Source organism: Alternaria ethzedia (assembly GCF_023757985.1).
Source record: "Alternaria ethzedia strain BMP 0044 chromosome Unknown scaffold_53, whole genome shotgun sequence".
Classification (NCBI taxonomy): Eukaryota; Fungi; Ascomycota; class Dothideomycetes; order Pleosporales; family Pleosporaceae; genus Alternaria; species Alternaria ethzedia.
This window is the reverse complement of record NW_026056246.1, coordinates 88,659-107,775: the sequence shown is the minus strand read 5'-3', so window position 1 is coordinate 107,775 and position 19,117 is coordinate 88,659. Positions and strand designations below refer to the sequence as shown.

The 19,117-nt window shown below is 54.0% G+C and overlaps 7 protein-coding genes and 1 non-coding gene across 8 annotated transcripts; 2 read left to right on the top strand and 6 right to left on the bottom strand.

The window, feature by feature from the left end:
• Positions 1-72: 72 nt before the first annotated feature.
• On the bottom strand, positions 73-1,136 carry J4E87_010660 (uncharacterized protein; the record flags this gene model as incomplete). The annotated part of the gene is made up of 2 exons (XM_049382231.1): positions 73-953; positions 1,055-1,136. The coding sequence occupies 2 exons, from the start codon at positions 1,134-1,136 to the stop codon at positions 73-75; spliced, it is 963 nt and encodes a 320-aa protein (XP_049228055.1).
• Positions 1,137-1,367: 231 nt separating this feature from the next.
• Positions 1,368-2,399, bottom strand: J4E87_010659 (uncharacterized protein; the record flags this gene model as incomplete). The annotated part of the gene is made up of 2 exons (XM_049382230.1): positions 1,368-1,910; positions 1,959-2,399. 2 exons carry the CDS (start codon positions 2,397-2,399, stop codon positions 1,368-1,370), a joined length of 984 nt encoding a protein of 327 aa, XP_049228054.1.
• A 285-nt stretch (positions 2,400-2,684) lies between these two features.
• Positions 2,685-3,020, bottom strand: J4E87_010658 (uncharacterized protein; the record flags this gene model as incomplete). The annotated part of the gene is made up of 2 exons (XM_049382229.1): positions 2,685-2,888; positions 2,952-3,020. The coding sequence occupies 2 exons, from the start codon at positions 3,018-3,020 to the stop codon at positions 2,685-2,687; spliced, it is 273 nt and encodes a 90-aa protein (XP_049228053.1).
• A 663-nt stretch (positions 3,021-3,683) lies between these two features.
• Positions 3,684-5,090, top strand: J4E87_010657 (uncharacterized protein; the record flags this gene model as incomplete). The annotated part of the gene is made up of 1 exon (XM_049382228.1): positions 3,684-5,090. The coding sequence occupies one exon, from the start codon at positions 3,684-3,686 to the stop codon at positions 5,088-5,090; it is 1,407 nt and encodes a 468-aa protein (XP_049228052.1).
• A 4,144-nt stretch (positions 5,091-9,234) lies between these two features.
• On the top strand, positions 9,235-12,659 carry J4E87_010656 (uncharacterized protein; the record flags this gene model as incomplete). The annotated part of the gene is made up of 2 exons (XM_049382227.1): positions 9,235-11,064; positions 11,115-12,659. The coding sequence occupies 2 exons, from the start codon at positions 9,235-9,237 to the stop codon at positions 12,657-12,659; spliced, it is 3,375 nt and encodes a 1,124-aa protein (XP_049228051.1).
• Positions 12,660-12,976: 317 nt separating this feature from the next.
• Positions 12,977-13,048, bottom strand: J4E87_010655. The gene has a single exon. It is a non-coding gene; the product is annotated as a tRNA-Met (tRNA).
• A 543-nt stretch (positions 13,049-13,591) lies between these two features.
• On the bottom strand, positions 13,592-15,358 carry J4E87_010654 (uncharacterized protein; the record flags this gene model as incomplete). Its single annotated transcript, XM_049382226.1, has 4 exons — positions 13,592-14,907; positions 14,958-15,014; positions 15,065-15,281; positions 15,350-15,358. The coding sequence occupies 4 exons, from the start codon at positions 15,356-15,358 to the stop codon at positions 13,592-13,594; spliced, it is 1,599 nt and encodes a 532-aa protein (XP_049228050.1).
• A 402-nt stretch (positions 15,359-15,760) lies between these two features.
• Positions 15,761-19,079, bottom strand: J4E87_010653 (uncharacterized protein; the record flags this gene model as incomplete). Its single annotated transcript, XM_049382225.1, has 10 exons — positions 15,761-15,906; positions 15,955-16,235; positions 16,284-16,332; positions 16,381-16,552; positions 16,600-18,410; positions 18,460-18,500; positions 18,550-18,615; positions 18,662-18,840; positions 18,902-18,994; positions 19,047-19,079. The coding sequence occupies 10 exons, from the start codon at positions 19,077-19,079 to the stop codon at positions 15,761-15,763; spliced, it is 2,871 nt and encodes a 956-aa protein (XP_049228049.1).
• Positions 19,080-19,117: the final 38 nt, after the last annotated feature.

Below are 19,117 nucleotides of genomic sequence, written 5' to 3'. Positions count from 1 at the left end.
ACAGGCCACCATATCCGCATCTCTCCACCTCACACAAGAACAAAACTAAACACGTCTGCAGCCTGCATCCCTCTAATAAACCGCCGGAAAAACCCCCGTCCTCCCCCCATCCGTCAACATACTCGTCCCATTAACATAAGCACCCCCCTTCCCCACCAAAAACAGCATCAGTCCAGCGATATCCTTAATCCCGCCCATCCTCCCCTGCGGAATCTGATTCGTCCCATACACCGGGTTCAGACCAGCCGTCATATCACTCGGATAAGGCCCGGGACACACAATATTACTGCGAATCCCCCATTCAGACAAAAACGTCGCCATCATCTTGCCCAGGTGCGCGGCGGCCGCTTTGCTGGCGTTGTAGGCGAGGCCGGCGGAGACCCAGCGCATGTAGGAGGCGACGGATGCGACGGTTATGATGTGGGCCATGCGGTCGTCGTCTAGTTCGATTCCGTTGGAAGAGGCGAGGGAGGTGGAGCGGGCGCGCGCGTTTCCTGTGCCGGTTACTTTTCCGGGGGTCCAGCCTCGACGTGTGTTTGCTGCTTCGAGGAGGGGGAGGAAGGTGGCGGAGACGCCGATGACGGATTGCGTATTTATTGCCATGGCGTCTTGCCAGCCATCATATCCAGCGACCATGGTGTCGGCGAGTTGTTGGATGGACTCGGCTTTGTAGATGTCGGCGCCGTTTTTGGGGCCGATGACGCCGGCGTTGTTGATTAGGACGTCGACGTAGCCGATGTCTTTTTGTATCGTGTCGGCGGCGGCGCGCACGGAGGTGAGGTCTGTTACGTCGCAAGGGAGGGCGTGGAGGGTGCCGGCGGTGTTGGAGTCGCGCGGTACGTTGGCTTGGAGGTCGTTGACGGCTTGCTCGAGGACTTCGCGGCGGCGGCCGAGGAGGTAGATTCGCTCAGCGCCATTTTGGTAGAGTGCTGATGCTATGGCGAGACCGAGACCTGTGATGGTAAGCTTCTGGCTACGGATACTTTGAGCTCGAGCATGTCGAGGCGTGAGGGCGCGGGGCTTGGTGGGGTAGCTCGAAGCTTGAGTAACGTACCACTGCCGCCGCCTGTGATGACCACCACTAGCCCTTTCGCCGAGAAGATGTCGTTTGGTCTGATTGGTGTTGAGACGTCCATTGTGATGAAGGTTGGAGAGATGGACGAAAGATGCAGAAGAGTGACTTCAACAGAGTAAAAGACGGACTTTCCTACTCCGACATGGAGCACAATGATTGCGTCACAGACGGAAATAAGCCGCTTGCAAAAAGATCCCGCGGCATGCTGCGCGTTGGATTCCGATTACGATGGGTATCATACGAACCTGCAGACCTGGTGAACGCCATTCCCTTTGTGCTTCTCCTATGCCAACTAGCTGATACCCCCAATGATCTTCAGCCCCAAATTGTCCGCGGAGTATGCGAGGATATACCGGCACGGATGCCAGGCAACGTGGGACGCTGGAGTCGGCACATCGACCGTGTGTACAATCTCTCCGGTGTGCACATGCGCGATGCGAATCTTCTTCTCTTCCTTGTCATCGGAGCCCGCAGTAACATAGCTGCCGTCGAAGGAGAAGTCGACCGACTTGATGATGCCACCTGTCAGTTCCAATGTTCGTGTGCATATCCATTCTTGTGTGTCCCATAGCGATATAAGCGCATCGCCTCCACCAGCTGCCAGGTATTCGCCGCTGGGCGATAGTGATACAGCGTAGCATGCAGAGGTATGAGCATTTAAAGTCATGGCGTTTTCGAAGGACGGGTATCGAAGGCTTCTGACGCTGCCGTCGCCGGCTGTTGTGTAGAGGTGGTTGCCGGACCAATCGAAGACGCATTGGTTTGTTTGGAGGACTTGTTGGTGTTCGGAGAGGATGCTTAGGGTTGATCGGTCGATGGTGACAAGGAGATTATCCTAGAGAATGTCAGCATGTGTGTCTTGCATGGCTATGGCGGGTCTAACCTTTCTACCTGCGACCAACTCATTCCCATCTGGCGTCCATGCCAACGTAAATGGGCACTCGCCGACCTTGACTTCGCCCACACTAGCCTTGGACCGTATATCCCAGAACCTGACCATGCCATCGGAAGTGGAGCTCGCGAGCTCATTCTCGTTGATTGGGTGGAAGGATACGCGTTCGAGGGCTGCTGTTGTGTTGGGCGTGCGCAATTCGGTCGAGTTCTTAGCATTCGTCTTTTCAGGGTTCCAGATGCGCAGTGTCCTATCAGCGGCGCCTGTCGCGATGAATGTTCCAGAGGCGTTCCATGATAGCGTGCGGATGTAGTGCGAGGATGATACGGCGTTCGGGCGTGGGCTGTCTTGGTAGACGGATGTCTTGAGCTTTCGGAAGTGTTCGTGGAAGGAGTCTGATTTGATCGAGCGCGCACGTATCGGAGGCGCCATGTTTGAAATTCGATGTTTCACGCGACTGGTGAAGGGCTGGTAGTTATGCGATTGCGAAGTTTGTGGTGTGCTGAAGCTCGATTGCCAGAAGCTCAAGCTCGAGGTTCACACGGACCACCGAAGCTCAGGGTCGGCCCTTCACCTCCACGATGCCGCAGGCAATGACGTACGAACACATGTTTAGTAGTCATGTTGCAGAACAGTAACATGATATATAAGTCGATGTAGTAGCTTGGTGCCTTATTTCTCGTTATATTATTCCATTCCAACAACTGCAATAGCCGTCTAATCCTTCTTGCTCTCAGCGCCCTCCTTCTGCATGCCCTCGCAGCCAACTAGGTTTCCTGCCTTCTCCTCGATACCACCCATTCCTTGTTGGCTGGGGTCGCGGTTCGCTGATGCTGCCTTCATGGCGTCTACCGCTTGCTCCTTGTCTTGCGCACCCGATGCCTTCCATGGCTCACTGCCGGTGACGTTTCCGATCGTCTCCTAGAAGTGAGTTAGTGCCTGGCTCTATATATGAAAGGGCTGGAAAGGCGAGTCGTCGCGTACCTCAGCGGCGCCCTTGACGTATTGGGCGTGAGAAGAGACGAGACCGGGGTTGTTTGGTGCGGCGGACATGTTGGTGTATGTGGTGTATTCGTAAGAAGAAGGTGTCAGAGGTACGTAGGGAATAGTTTGAAGAGTTGTAGATGGTTGGTTGTCCTGCACGACTTGCGCTGGAGGTTTGGCCACTATATCGAGTGACGGGCACGTTGACGTCATCAAGCACATCACATGGAGACGCGCTCCAGCTCGCGCGTCGGCGTAAGCGTTAGACGCTTCTGCGGCAGCTCTAGTTTCAGTCGCGTCCAGAGTTTACTGTCTCTCCACCCGAAAGGAATAGCTACTGCCTATATGACGTTGATGGAATCTACGGGCGCTGAGGCCGCGTTCCTTAGTACGTGTGTGCTTGTTGGAGGCTCCGCCGTGTCAGACAAAGTGGCGGATATGCCGCCTGAGGCATCAAGATCATGAGAGGTTTCGACGAAGCTTAGTTCCTCAAAGGCTTGAACGTCGCAAGCCTTCGCAGCTTGAGCACCTTCTGATTCAGGCAAGTGCAGATGTACCTCGGCAACTATCTCCACGCCAAAAGATACTTACAAATCAACAGCATTGCGTGCTCTGGTACAGGTAGCTTTGTCATATCTTCAAGCACCGCACCTTTTCCCGACTGATTTATACTTTCCCATATTCTTCTATGCAAAAGTAGTCGACTTAAATCCTCATACTCGACATCTCAACATGGCACCCCAAGACTACAACCAAGGCGTCCCTGGCCTCCCATACTTCACCCCAAAACATTTGACCTCACCAGGAACGCCCGCCCCAAACACCAAACAAAATGGCACAACACCAACCCTCTTCACGCCCCTCACCATCCGCGGCACCACCCTCCGCAACCGCATCCTCGTAGCGCCCATGTGCCAGTACAGCACCGCATCCTCAGGCCCCACCATCGGCGCCTTGACAGACTACCACATCGCAACGCTCGGCCACTACGCCCTCAAAGGCGCAGGTCTAGTCTTCATAGAAGCAACCGGCGTCCAAGCCAACGGCCGCATCTCACCAAACTGCCCCGGCATATGGAGTGATTCCCAGATCCCCGCACTACGAAGAGTCTCAGACTTCATCAAAAGCCAAGGAGCGCAGAGTGGTCTCCAACTCGCACACGCAGGCAGAAAAGCAAGTACATGCGCGCCCTGGATCGCCGGCGAGCAAAAGACACAAGGCGGAAAGCGTAAAGTCAGCGTGAAAGCCGACGTAGACGCAGATGGCTGGCCAACAAACGTCGTCGGCCCCATGGGCGGCCAAGAATGGGCATGGGACGAGAAAGCCGCAGATGACGAGAGCAGCGGGTACTGGGCCCCTCGCGCTCTCAGCGAAAAGGAGATCAAAGAGCTCGTACAAGACTGGGCCGACGCAGCGCAAAGAGCAGTAAAAGCCGGTATCGACGTGATCGAAATCCACGGCGCGCATGGCTACCTGATCCACCAATTCCTCTCTCCCGTCACAAACCAGCGTACAGATGCCTACGGCGGGTCCTTCGAAAACCGGACTCGCCTGCTTGTTGAAATCACAAAAGCCATTCGAGCCGTCATCCCAGAAACCATGCCCTTGTACCTCCGCATCAGCTCCACAGACTGGATGGAAGAAACCGACCTAGGCAAAGCACGCGGGACCTGGGACGTCGAAAGTTCGATCCGCCTCGCAAAACTCCTCCCCGGTCTAGGCATCGACCTCCTCGACGTAAGCAGCGGAGGAAACCACCCCGATCAACGAATCAACATGTTCGACTCCAAAGACTACCAGATCAAAATCGCCGCGCAAATCCGGAGTGCACTCAAGAAAGAGAATCTCAGTCTTTTCATCGGCGCTGTGGGTCTTATTACTGAGGCAGAGCAGGCGAGGGATATTGTTGAAGAGGGTGGTGCGACGTCGACGATTGCGAGGATTGGGGATGAGGAGGTGGCGAAGGAGGCGAAGGCTGCGGTTAAGGTTACGGAGGGGAAGGAGCCGTTGGCGGATGTTGTGCTTGTTGCGAGACAGTTTATGAGGGAGCCCGAGTGGGTGTTGAGGGTGGCGTGGCAGTTGGGGTTGGATGTTGCGTGGCCGAATCAGTTTTTGAGGGTTAGGTTTCCGAAGTTGTAGAGATGTGTTGTGAGTGAGAAGAAGAATAGAGTGCGTTCTTGACTTGAACTGAGGCCTGGTCTTGGTCCAGGCTAATTATTAAAATCAGATTTTGGTATATGGTGTGATCGCGATAGCTTTGTTTTTGTTTGCTGGAGTGGGCTTTGTGTGGAACTCGTTGCAAGGCAACATGATCAACCCAGAATATGACTGGGCAATAGGACATGTTCGTAAGGGAATGAGTTGATTATTGTGGTAATGCTTGTGCTCCAGCAGCTCTGTCTGCACTTCTGTTGCTGTGAAGAGTATTCGGCTCTCGCGGCGCGCATCCCTGTGCGTCGATAGGCTCACTCTTTGAATGTCAGCGCTAGCCATGCCGTTGCGCATAATGTACAGCCACCACCATGTTGGGAAGTGAGGGGCTGCTACTGACTTCCAGTTTACCTCGATCATCCCGGGCATACCGAAGCTACACCACTCACACCGTTTACTCCGGTGGATCTTGTTGCCAGTATGAGCACTTCTATCGACACGCTTATCCCTCCTCTTGCGATAATGGGCAGGTCACGCTCTCCACAAGAAGAGACAGCCGTGAAGCTACCCCAAGCCACGCTTTGCGAGCCTTGCAGAGCTTTTCTTCGAGGAGACAGAACAACCTGTATAGGATGGGGGCAGAACTTTGTTCACCATGTTCATGCACGGTCTTTTCAAGAAGCTCTGGACCTTCCTTGTGACATTTGCGTTCGACTCCACAAAACTTTCGATGACTATGGTAGTATCTCTTCTTCATCAAGAGAGATAATGTCAGAGCTGACCCCATGGTAGAACACCCCTTCAACGTTCCGTATCGCACAAAAGCAACGCGCTACTACAAAACTAGGCGGACTGCAGAACGTACAGCCTTCGTCTTCGAAAGTGACCATCACTACTATGCATACCCGGACCTGGAACCGTACGAGTGTAAGAGAGGCAATTTATCGTTCGCATTACCACCACTGATTTGTGAGCAAAGTAAGACCTGACTTGCATTACCAACACATCACCGGGAACACTGGGGATGCTAAAGCTCTGTCGTTCCTTCGAGGACAACTCCATGAATGCCGAGTGTTACATTCCAAGTGCTCACATCTCGCTCCTCATAATTATTTCGTGCCTACAAGAGTTATCCACGTCGGGTCCTCTGAGGAGGACACAGTCCGCGTATGTGAAAGAGTCAAATCCACGACCAAGGAAGCCTACACAGTACTCTCCCACTGCTGGGGAAAGGACCCCCGCCACGTCATGCTGACAAAAACCACGGCCGAGATGCTCCGAAACGGCATTCCTAGTTCTCGTCTGTCGAAGACTTTTCAGGACGCTATTGCCGTTACGCGGAGGTTCAAGATAGAGTTCATATGGATTGACTCCTTGTGATAACCTACAGTCTCATCAAGTTTTCCAGCTGCTGACTAAATGCAGATGCATTTTCCAGGATGATCTCGACGACTGGGCTACGGAGGCAAAATCCATGCGCGAAATCTACAGCAAAGCCGCGTTCTGCATTGCAGCAACCTCTGCTCCATCCGGAGACACTGGTCTTTTCTTTGATCGCAACGTTCAGCAGCTCACACCAGTCATGGTCGAGATTACACAGCCAAACATCGAGGATTCGTACAGCCACAGCCGGCCTACTCCAGGTACATACCTGTTCGGCTTTCATTCACTCAACCTATCCTCCCTCGTCAACTCTTCACCCTTGAATGAAAGGGCCTGGGTCGCTCAAGAACGTTTTCTTTCTCCACGTATTTTGCACTTTACGCGAGAAGTGCTTGTTTGGGAATGTCATGAGTCCTACACCCATGAGAACTACACCAAAACAAGCGTCGACGCCGCCTCGAATGATGTATTCTTGGACCCTAATTCTCTCAAAAGATTGCTCACTAGCATTCGATGGCAAGGGCCCGATATTGATACAGTCTTGAGATCTGAGTTGTTCACTTGTATTAGATTCGGGCGCCAGCCTAACGATGGCCCAGACCTACTCGTCCAAGACACGATATATCAAGCGTGGGGTGAATTTCTGTATGATTACAGTGGGAACAACTTGACCAACGAGTCGGATATCTTCGTAGCGCTAAACGGCGTAGCAGAGGAAGTTGGAATTGTCATGAACGATCGCTTGGTTGCCGGCCTGTGGGAAGAACGTTTGATCGAGGACTTATGTTGGCAATCAACCTACATGTGTAAGAGACTTACGGTGTGGCGCGCGCCTAGCTGGAGCTGGGCGAGCACAACAGGCCCTATCCATTCTGCAGCGAGAAAGCGCCAACTCCATCGGGTGCATAAACAAGATCGGTTCCTGCACAAGATGGCAGCTGTTGTCAACCTGAACATTACGACAAAGCCTTCTGGGGAAGTCGAGCAAGCTTCAGTGCTTTTGGAATGCAGACTCATACCAGCCAGCGTCAGCTTTCGCACAGAGGATGTGCTATGTACCATGGACGAGAGTAATTGGCTGCCGTCAATAGCAGAGCCGACCATCGGAGTTAGGCCCGACGCTCGACCCAATACAATTGTAATCGGACTTGATAACGCAGACGAAGCTCGTAACTATGATCACAGAGTGATCAATGTTCAATTGCTTGTCCTCTTGCGGCGCGGCATTATTGTCGACTCGCCAAAGGAGATGGAGGGCCTTTGTCTAGTGGAGTCCACCAGGCATACAGGCGCTTTTGAGAGGATCGGATCGTTTACGACTGACGGGGAAATTACGATTTCGGTACGTGCGGCAATCGAAAGAGCTAAGGATCAAACTATCTTGCTGGTGTGATATGTCTGTGAAGATCAACACGCTTTGCAACTTTTCCAAGATGGGTCCAGGTACAGCGAGTAGGAAGCGTCGACATCGACAAATGTTCAGGATGCATCAGGGAGCTATCCTCTGCGCCTAGATTAAGGACAAACATAGCCGATATTTGAGAAAGACGCAAGCCAAACGGAATAGCTAGCATACCTATAGCTCCACCCAGCAACCTACGCCGTCAGAACTGTGAACACTACCGAGTGAACTTCTATCGGATGAGGTGTCGGCTCCAGCACGCACGCCACCGCGACAATGAGGGGATTCATAAGATCTGCATTGGTTGTGGAGGTCTTTGTCGTACGTTCTTATGCGAGGTCCACGTAAAGCGGCTGTCTAAGAGGATCAGGGATTCTGCGGAAGTGTAAACCTGTATGAGAAGCCCATGCATGAGGACCGCCGTGCCGGTACTGCGTATGCAATTGACTGACATTGGCGCGGGGTTGTTGAGGGACGTGGATATAGCCAGGAAGGAGCATTCGGGTTGTTCGGGACGGTCTTTCCTTGCCGGCGACGGACATATAACGATGGCCGCTTACATTGGAAGGCGCGGAACCGCAATCTCTTATCGTGTAAGTAAGCATGACCAATACTCATCCAACTCTTTTGTGCAAACTCGTCGAAGAGAATTCAGACGGACGGTATTCTGACTCGTGAGGATGGATTTTGACAATTCGCATGACGAAAGCGGATCCACCTGCAGGACTGCGCGGTGCGCTCCGCGATGCATGAACGTGTGGGATTCGCCGCGGATTGGTCGAGGTGCATTAGCGAGGGCAGCGACAACGGCGACAGTTGCAACGGCGATGATCACATGTCGGAAGCAGTTGACGCCATATCGCGTCGTTGAGAACTGAAATCAAGCGACGGGTGAATTGAAGATGATGCAGGTTGCAGATGCGGGGAGGACGGATGCTGGATTGGGAATTGGGCAGCATGGAAGGGGAAAGGGCGAGTGGCTAGCGGCCGGTGACGTCCCCCGAGCTCAGGTCTCGATTCACTTGGTGGTGAAGGAAATTTTAGCAGAGGCGCGCCCCATGCTTCCGACAAGCCGCGCAATCCCTGCACCCGACGGCCTTTCACCATCATGTCTGATCTCCGGCGACGACGCCAATTTCACTCAAAGGCGCACCTTTGTCGCGTCACGTCGACACTGTTCGAGGCATTGTCGAACCCGCCTCCAGCGCCGCCTAGCTCCCGGTAGCAGCCCTCCACTTCCAAGTTTGGAACCCGCCTGGACTTCTCCACTTAAACTTCCGCGGGTCTGGCGATGCGTCGCTGAGTTTTGAACGTTAGACGATACCTAGATATTCCTAATCAGGCGCCATGCCGTCCCGTCTGTTCTCGCGCGACTCGCCCGCAGCAGAGCAGCAGCTTCCCTTCACCAGCGACGCCGTCAACGAAGCCGACTTCGCCCACGATGCCTCGCACGCCGAGCAGGGCAGCCAGTCCCTCCCACGCCGGATAAGAGGGAATTCAATCGCTGGGGGCCCTCTCTCGGGCTCCTACACGCGCAATCCCATCCGCTCCTTCGCACATCAGACCTCCCACGGGTTTGCCGGTACCTACCCCAAGCCTCATCTATGGGCAGCCACTGACTGCCGCGTAGATACCCCTCAGTACTCGTCCCAAGGCGTGCGAGAGAGAAGCTCCCAATTGGCCTCGTATGCCCTCGAAGCCGAAGACTACCAGGACCGACCCCAGCGACACAGCTTCGCCGACCCCGACACGTTCTCCGGGAGACATGCGGGCATCCTCTCCGATAACGACGAGGGGCGCGCCTCGATAGACACGGGTCGCTGGACCGACACCATCGAGGAGGACAGCGAGGCCGAGACGCCCGATACCGTTATCGGGCCACAACAGGCTGATAAGGGCTTCTTTAGCCCTAAGCTGCCGGGAGCGATGTCACAGAACGCGAAGAAGACACCAGGCAGCTCACACGTGCCGGGCGTAGTTGTCGAGGATACCGAGCGCACGCCTCTGCTGCCCCAGACCAGACTATCCCGCCCGGACCCGCAACAAAAGCAGAAGGCCTCCGAGAGCCACTCGTGGACGCCGCACTCCAAGTCGCGCCTGCCTCAACGCGTCAAGCAAACATTTGCTGCTGGACGGGGACACCTACTGGACGTGAGTGCGTCTCTAACCAACCCCAAGAACTATACCAAGGATGCTCTCATCTCGAGCGCTCTCAGCAGTGTTCAGATCACATCAGCCGTGTTCCTTGGATTGCTTCTGAACCTACTGGATGCGCTGTCCTATGGCTACATTCTCTTCCCACTCGGTGCGCCCATCTTCAGTAACACAGGTCCGGACGGTATCTCCATCTTCTTCGTGAGCTGCATCGTTTCCCAACTCTGCTATTCCCTGGGTCTTTCCGTGTTCAAGGGAGGCGTTGGATCCGAGATGATCGAGGTCGTGCCCTTCTTTCACAAAATGGCCTACTCCATTATGAACCAGATGGAAGGCAAGCCACCGGAGGCCATCATAGCCACTACTATCGTTTCCTACTGTCTGAGCTCCATTCTGACTGGCCTCATCTTCCTTGCCTTGGGCGCCTTCAAGCTAGGTAACCTGGTCAGCTTTTTCCCCAGACACATCCTGATCGGCTGCATCGGAGGTGTGGGTTTCTTCCTGGTGGTCACTGGTATTGAGGTTTCCGCCCGCCTCGAGGGTAACCTCAACTATGATCTTGCGACCCTCCAGAAGCTATTCTCCGGCGACACCTGGTACCTGTGGACACTACCGCTTGCCCTTGCAATCACTATCATGATCCTCAGGCGTCTGTCCAAGAGCCCCTTCGTTCTACCCGCTTTCTTCATTACCGTATTTGCTGTCTTCTACATCATTGTCAAGGGCATCATGCACAAGGACCTTGAGCCTGTGCGCAACGCAGGTTGGATCTTCGAGACGCCAGAAGCCGGTGTCAAGTTTTACAGATTCTACTCTTACTTCAAATTCGGCAGCATAGATGGAGCGGCGCTTGTCAGCACTATCCCCACCATGTTCGCTCTTTCATTCTTCGGCATCATCCACGTTCCCATCAATGTCCCCGCTCTTGGTGCCGCGGTGCGGGAAGACAATCTTGATGTGAACCGAGAGCTTATCGCCCACGGTATCTCGAATACGCTCTCTGGCTGCTTGGGTAGCATTCAGGTAAGACAATCCCGACACGTCCTCACCATTCATCACTAACAGAGTCCTAGAACTACCTTGTATACGCCAACAGCGTCATGTTCGTCGACAACGGCGGTAACAGCCGAACTGCAGGTATCATGCTCGCCTTTGCAACAACCGCCGTCTGGGTTGCGGGCCCAGCCATGGTCGGCTACATTCCGATCTGCCTCGTCGGCGCACTCATCTTCCTCCTGGGTATCGATCTCATGAAGGAAGCTCTCTGGGACACCTTTGGCAAATGCCACAAGCTCGAATACCTGACCATTCTGGCCATTGTACTCATCATGGGCGTACACGACTTCGTTGTCGGTATCTTCGTCGGGATCGTTCTTGCATGCGTGAGCTACGTGGTGCAAAGCTCGCGTCACTCAGCCATCCGAGGAACATACAGCGGCATGATCGCAGAGTCCACTGTTCGCCGCCCACGATCAGACTCTCGTTATCTCAACAAGGTGCGCGGTCAGATCCGCGCCATCAAGCTAGGCGGCTTCCTATTCTTCGGCACTATCGTTTCCGTGGAAGAGTACATGCGGTCTTTGATCGACGACGACCATTTTGAGAAGAACCCCATCAGCTTCATCATCGTCGACTTCACGCACGTCTTGGACGTTGACTTTTCCAGTTCCGAAGGTTTCCAGCGCATCAACCGTATCCTGAACACCAAGAACGTCAAGATGATCATTTCTGGGGTCTCTTTCGCTGATCCAGTTGGTCGAGCCCTGCAGAACGTCGGTCTGCTGGACGAAGACGGTGACGAAGAGTGCCCTCCACCACAAGTCTTCGAAGACCTGAACACTGCGCTTGAATCCTGCGAGAACGAGTTGCTAGAGGTATTCCACAAGCACTGGAACCGCCATGCGACAAAGCCACAGACCACACCACCGATGAGCATCTCCGGATCCAAGGGCACCTCCCCCAACGAACCAATCGCTACTGGCGGTACGCCCACATCCTTCGGCGCCAGCTCCCTCAACCCCGTCTTCTCCTCGCCCCGCCGCGGTGCCAGACTCATCGCAGCTCGATCCACCATGCGCGAAAGCGGCGAAGACTCTCTTTCCATCCCCGACACCACCTCGCTCAGCACAACCCAAACCACCCAAGTCGCTCCTTCACGCTGGCGCAACTTCGCCCAACCCCTCAAAATCATCCTCCAAACCTTCGAAGACGTCTCCACCAAAAACGAAGACTTCTGGCAAGCCGTCGCCCCCTACTTCGAGCGCAAAGAATACCCCGCCGGCACCGTCCTCTACTCCCGCGGCGACGACCCAGACGGCTTCTACATCCTAGAAAAGGGTCGTTTGCGCACCGAATACGAACTCGACCAGGGTAGTTTCTTTGAAGTTATTTTGCCGGGTACGACGTGTGGTGAGCTGCCGTTTTTCTCTGAGACTGATCGCACGGGCACGGTGGCCGCGGAGAATGACTCTGTTGCTTGGCTGCTTACGAGAGAGAAGTATAATGAGCTTGAGAGGAAGGACCAGGAGGTTGCGACTGAGTTGTTGAAGGTGGGGTTGAAGTTGACGAAGGAGAGGATGGATGCTATTACGAGTTATGTGCTTGTTACTGCGTCGTAGATGACTTGATGTGTAAGTGGGTGGGGTATAGACGCAACGTTTTTTACTTAGATGGCTTTGCATAGCGGTGGTTGTTTGTGAATGTAATATCATCATGGTGATGATTCTTCAGACTTTTCGTTGTGCTCCACGTGTCGTTGCAGTATCATTGACAGTGCTGTTGAGATGGAAGTGGTGTTAAAAAAAAGAACCTGTAGCAGGCAGTACCCCGCCTCGCAACCAGCAAACCAAAATGTAACAGCCTCTCAACTTCTGGATCATTCACCGACCCTCCTTTAGTTGGGTGCAAAAAAGGCAAAAAAGAAACACTCAACTTCTAGCTGCTCTCGGTTTCGATCCGAGGTCCTCCGGGTTATGAGCCCGGCGCGCTTCCGCTGCGCCAAGCAGCTTTTGTGGTTGTTGATCGATGGAGATTTCTTCCTATGCAACATTTATAGTGTTGTGCAAACGACGTGTACGAAAGCTACATGCGTCGCCTGGGATGGGAATATTGAATGTGGGGGCACAGAATATTAAAGGCGGTGCGACTAGCGAGTGGGAACAATGAAATGGCTAATTGGGTGAAGTGAGTTGGTAAGGGGAAAATTTGATAGGCGTGAATCCGACATCTAGGGATTTAGACGAAAGCTCATTTTCGTGAGGTTGCACATGAATACAAACGTAGGATTTCGAAGGTATTAGAACGTCGATTGTTATAGTAAAACTGGATACGCAAACTAGCAAACGGCATAGTTGACGTAAGATGGCAAATATCACTAAATGAGCGAACCCACAGAAGGAAGTCCATCTCCCAAGAACAACAGGCCAAACTTCATTACTCCAGCTAGAAACAACATTGGTATCCTAACGCAAACGCCCTGTATCTATATCACACACAGAACAACAAGTCCAACACAACCCCAACCTCTCCCATCATCCCCAGCTCCTCCACCTCACACCCCCCTCGCCTCACACAAATGCCCACTCTTACTCAGCACAGTCCCCAACCCCCTATGCACCTCAACCTGAAACCCCTCAAACGGCACCCTCTCCCCATCAATGCTAATATACCCCTCCTTTTGGCCCTTAGGAATAATCCTATACGCACTAACCTTCTGGTAATCCACATGGTCCATATCAAAGAAAGAGTGGTTCTCCACAGCCAACAACGTCTTCACAGCCGTATGCCGCGCGATATCGCCGCGGATACGGACGAGGTCGAGACACCCGTCGGAGGGAAGGGAGGCGGGGAAGAAATTTGCGTCGGGCGACATGTAGGCGATGTTTCCGGCGTAGAAGTTGCCGAGGTGGTCGTGCGGGATTAGTTGCCAGCCTGGGGGGAGGGGGTCGATCGCTGTGCCGTATTTCAACTCTGGAAGGCCTGTTTCGGGGGCGGGGAGGACGCGGTCGTCGGTGCTGCGAGGTGGTTTTGCGCATTCGGTGCGGTAGGCTTCGCGGACGGCGGTCTTGTTGTCGTACTCGACTTTTACGGCGATGTCGGCGGGGTAGCATGTCTTTTTGAAGAGGCGGACGAGGAAACCCCAGGTGAAGCGTGCGCTGCCCATCCAGCGCAGGTGTTCTGTCGCGAGGTCTGTTTCGGCTACTATGCCGACGGACTGGGAGAGGAAGGAGAGGGTGCGGCGGTCGCCTTGGGTTATCGAGGAGAGATCGAGCGGGGTGCGCAGGCCCTTTACGACGGCGAGGGCGGCGAGACTGGGGTCGTCGGTGCCATTGAAGTTTAGGCTCATGGCGTTGCCTGAGCCGCAGGGGAGCTGTGCGACGGCTACTTTCTGGAGCGCCCGAGCTGCGTCGGTCCTCTTGCCCAGGCCGTTCCAGACTTCGTGTGGTATGCCGTCTCCAGAGCAGCAGGCGACTACGTCGTATGCCTCGATGTCCATGTTCTGCGCAATCTCCACGCCGTGGCCGTTGTGCTGTGTCTTCTCCACGTCGAGCTCACAGCGCGCAGCCGCCAGGATGGGTGCAATGAACTTGTGGTATGTCTTGACTGCGCCGCCCTGGCCGCCAAACGGATTGACGAGTACCTTGATTCGTTTGCGCCGTTGCGACGCTCCGTATGCGCGATCGAGCAGCTTCTCTATCCATGCCTCCGTTATGCGACTGTCGGGTTTGTCGAGGGAGTAGCTGATGATGGCAGGGCGAACGGCCTTCTTCGATGTGTTTTGCGCATACTGGACGGTGATATGTCCATCCTCTGAATGCTCGGCCCAGAGGATGTTGTAGAAGGGTATGGAACGAGTGGATTTGTTCTCTGTGTCGCGTAAGCGGGTGTTGGTGTCTAGACGCGGTATTAGCACTTACTGCCAGCAAGAGACAGACCGCAGCAGCTGGCGCTTTTGCTATCTAGGAGTGCTTCGTCTGTGCTGTGTGAGTGTTGCGCCGCTGTGATGTTCGAGTAGTCTCCCCACCTAGTACGACCAAGGAGTCGGTCCCAAGGGTCAGGGAGGCGTTTCTGCCCACAGCGAGTGTGTCGGGAACATTCATCTGCTCCTGGGTGGGTGCCGGGTCGGGCGACGGCTGCGAAGGAGCGGCGTTGGTAGTGAGCAGCGGGTCTCTGAAGGGATCGTCGGAGCCAGCCAGCGAAGCCATGATCAATGAAATGTCGCAGGAACGACGCGCAGCATGCTGTGAAGAGGGCAAGAGCGAGACCAGGAGTCAGTTGGAGACTAGACCAGCGCAAGAGGCACGCTGACGACGGTCATGTCACGCTCACGGGTACCGTCCCTGTCGCAAGGGCGCGGATCCTGGCGGATAGTTGGTGCTAAACAAAAAGGAAACATTCCCGTGTTGCCCGTTGGACCCTGCACGCTCGCGAACCGAGGCATCCCAATCACGAACCAACCCAGAACGTGACACGAAGCGATTCTTCCTGTAGTGCTCAGAGACTGTGATATTGGATGTGAATTTGAACTCTTATCTCTTTTGATACGGCAATGCTGCATTAACATTCATCCATCCCACCCATAAGTCTATCGACCCAACGCGTCGGACGCGAAGACCTGTAGACGAAAGAAGCAACCAACCTTCCTTTTGCTACCGTTTCTTAGTAGGAACGCCCATCTCCCGCTACCCCGGACGTGTGACAGTGCTTATTAGCCGACAAATCATGCCACACCGACCTTGTTCAGACCCTTCAACGACCCCAGGCTCAACGCCAAGCCTTGGGAGCGACTTCTTATGCGCACAAACCCAGTAATAGGGCCATTGTCACCTTCCTTTTCGATACTCAAGTTGGCGAGAGCGTCCTCACCTGCTTTCTGTCAGTATTGCCAATGTATAAAAGAATTTGAAGACATACCAAATACACTCCTGGCGTACAAGTTCGCTGACAAGAATTGGCAGTCGCCCTTCATTGACGCCTCTGGAGTTAAGCAGCTCATGTTGGTGCATGCCATGAGTTGCTTCAAGAAATCGCGCAACGTCTTGGCCTTGGAATTGATGTTGACCTTATTCTCCCATTCGAACTCGGTCCACATTGTCCGGAACTGCGTCTCCGTGCATTGCGCGGGCTTGATGTAGTCCATAATGTCGACGTGGACATCGTTGAGAATGACAACGTTGGAGTCAACACCCTTTTCACTGTAGGATATTAGCAATTGTTGCAGAGTGTTGATGCGCAGGACTTACCCCTCGTAGATGATGTTTCCAAAGATCACACCGGTATCGGTGGATGAGACTGCGGAAGTAAGCGTATGAACTTAAAAGCAAGTAAGCAATGACCTACCCTTGATCGTTGCCTGAATGTTGATAAAGTCGTGAGGACCAACATTTTGTGTTGAAGGACGCTCGACGACCTTGAGGTCACCGAGAGTCGCGAATTCGATGGTGAGATTTTGCAGCGTCTCAGTTGTCTGGTTTACTAGCAGAACATCAAGGACGATATCGAATTGATGGACCTAGCAGAGTTAGTAGAGATCTTCAGTAAGTCGGGCTGACGTCGTACCTTGACATATGCCTCTGCGTATACCGAGTCGGAGAAACCAGTAAGCTGCACAACGCGACTGAGCTTGGATGTGAGATCCTCAGTCGCAGTGTCGCCTCCGGTCGCCCTTTCAAGATCTTGCTCGATCTCGTCGCTGCCATCCGCGTCCTTCTTCTTCAGCTGGCGGATGTTGAAAGAGTCGTCAACATTGACAGCCGATTTTGCGCGTTCCGAAGCCTCCTTGGCGGCGCGCTTCTTTTCTTCTGTTTGGACCATAGTTCGGAAAGACTTGCGAGTATCTTCCAAAAAGACAGTCTCGAGCTCCTTTCTTTGCGAGAACTCGGACAGTGAGCGAACACATGACATGATACGATCGATGGAGTCCTCATCGATGAAGGTCTTGACGAAGTGCGACTGGCCAACACGGATGATCGAGATCATGATGAGCATGGCCTCGGCGCGGAGAGCATTTGTCCGGGCTTCGTTCTTTGAGATCTCTCCATAGCGCATGACGAGCTTGGTGAGAGTGCTGGACAGTACTGTGGCAAGGTAGTAGTCGCCATCGAGGAGGAGCTGGCGTAGTGGGGGCTTTTGTGAGTTCTTGACTGCTTCCAGTTTCGCTTTGGCGGCAGCGGAGGATGTCAGGGCGCTTTCAGTCGCGTAGGTACCGTCAGCGAGGACCTTCCTTGATCCAGATGGAGCTGCCGCCTTTGCATGTCCGTTGACTTGCTCAGTGCTCTCCTTGCCCTCCGAAGCATCGTCCAAAAGTTTTTGCTCGGAAGCAAGTATGGGGATTTCGCCGAGCGATGAGCGGATGCCCTTCCATGCATCTTGGATGTCCTTCGCCTCCAGCGAGAACTCTCCGATGATCCAGAGAACACCCCGGTAGACCTTGCCAGCACGTACCTCACCAAGAGTCGAAACCAGTCGCTCGATGATGGAGGCCCTCAGATCTGGGAAGCGCTCAACGACTTCCTTGACGAAGGAAATGACGTCCACCGCGGATGCGTTGCTGCTGACGTCGGAGATGAAGTCCATGAGCGATCCAACGACGCTGGCGGCGACTTCAGGGAACTTGATGGCGGCGGAGTGTATCGAGGAGATGAGGAGCGATCTGTATTCGGGGTTCTTCTCGTATTGTTCGTCCACGGTCTTCATGAGCTCCTTCTTCAGCAGAAGCACGACCTCTTCGACATTCCTGCTTGAGATCATTTCCATCGCGATATTGAGAGACTTCTTTCGTACGTCCAAGTCAGTACTAGACAGAACGCGCAGGACCTCCATAGTCAGATCATCAAGGACTCCCTCATTCTTGTGTCGCAACTGCTCAACCCTCTCCAAGACAATAAGCTTGACGTTGTTATCCGGCTCCTTGATTGCCAGCTCCACGAACTTTCCAGCAGCTGCCTTGACTGCGACCGGGTTGCTTGTGAGAGTGGTGAGGGCGTGCGCGGCTTCGTATATGACGGTCGATACCTGCGATTCGAGGAGGTCGAAGATCAGGCGGAGGTAGCGGGCCTTGTTGGATGGGTTGACGATGGCATCCTTGCGGATGAACTCTAGCTCGGCGAGGAGTAGAAGCTCTTCGTGGTTGGGTATAGCGTCAAAGACGGTGCTGAGGTATTCGAGAGCCTTCTCGTGGCTCACGGAGACGAGGGCGGCGAAGGCGTTGCGCTTGCATGTTGGGTCGTTCTCGTCGTCGAGGAATGTCACCAGCAGATCGGGCGCATCTGGCATGAGCTCTGGAAGATGTGTGAAGATAGATGCGATTGCGAAGGTTGCGTTCTTTCGGACGTATGCGTGTCGATGTGTAAGGCATTGGCGCACCGGTTCTGGGAGTGTCAACACAATTGTGGTAAGTATGGAGAGCACTATTCTTACGTAGTAGTGGCTCTACAAGCTCAGCATCTCGTAGCTTGGTTCTGTTCCGACTATCAGCAATGCTCGGGAAGGTGTCGTGGAGGATCCTACACGAAGCGCAATGTGTTTCCTCGTACGTATTCGTTGGGCGCCTGCAAGTCGAATCGAATCGCATTACTATGCCAGTTAGCAAGCTTCATGTGGTATAGTCTTTTGAACTCACCAGACGAGAATCCACTCCTGCCTTAGCTTGCCCTGGGCGTCGTGCTTGGGGCAGACCTCGAAGAAGAAGTACATGAGCTTCTTGAGCGGCTTCGACTTGCTGGGCATGACGAATCGGATAATGTGCATGAGCAGGCCAGCCTGGGGGTCGCCATTGAGCATAATTGAGAGAATCTTCTTCTGCAGAGCTGTCAGACGGTCGCATTCAGCGAGGCGGGGCAGTGCCATTGCGGGAGCGCACCATAGTCTCGATCTTCTGCTCATCGCTGCCCTTCTCCAGAGCATTCTTGAGCTCATTCTGTGATGGTACGTCGGCGGCATTGTCCTGGTGCACCTGGTGTTGCCCGTCAGCTTGCCCATACCCACGACCTGCCAGGTGTTCCTACCAGACTGTACGAGTTCTCGAGAAACGCCGCCATGATGCCGGGCTATGTGGTATATGGGATGGCCCCGGGGT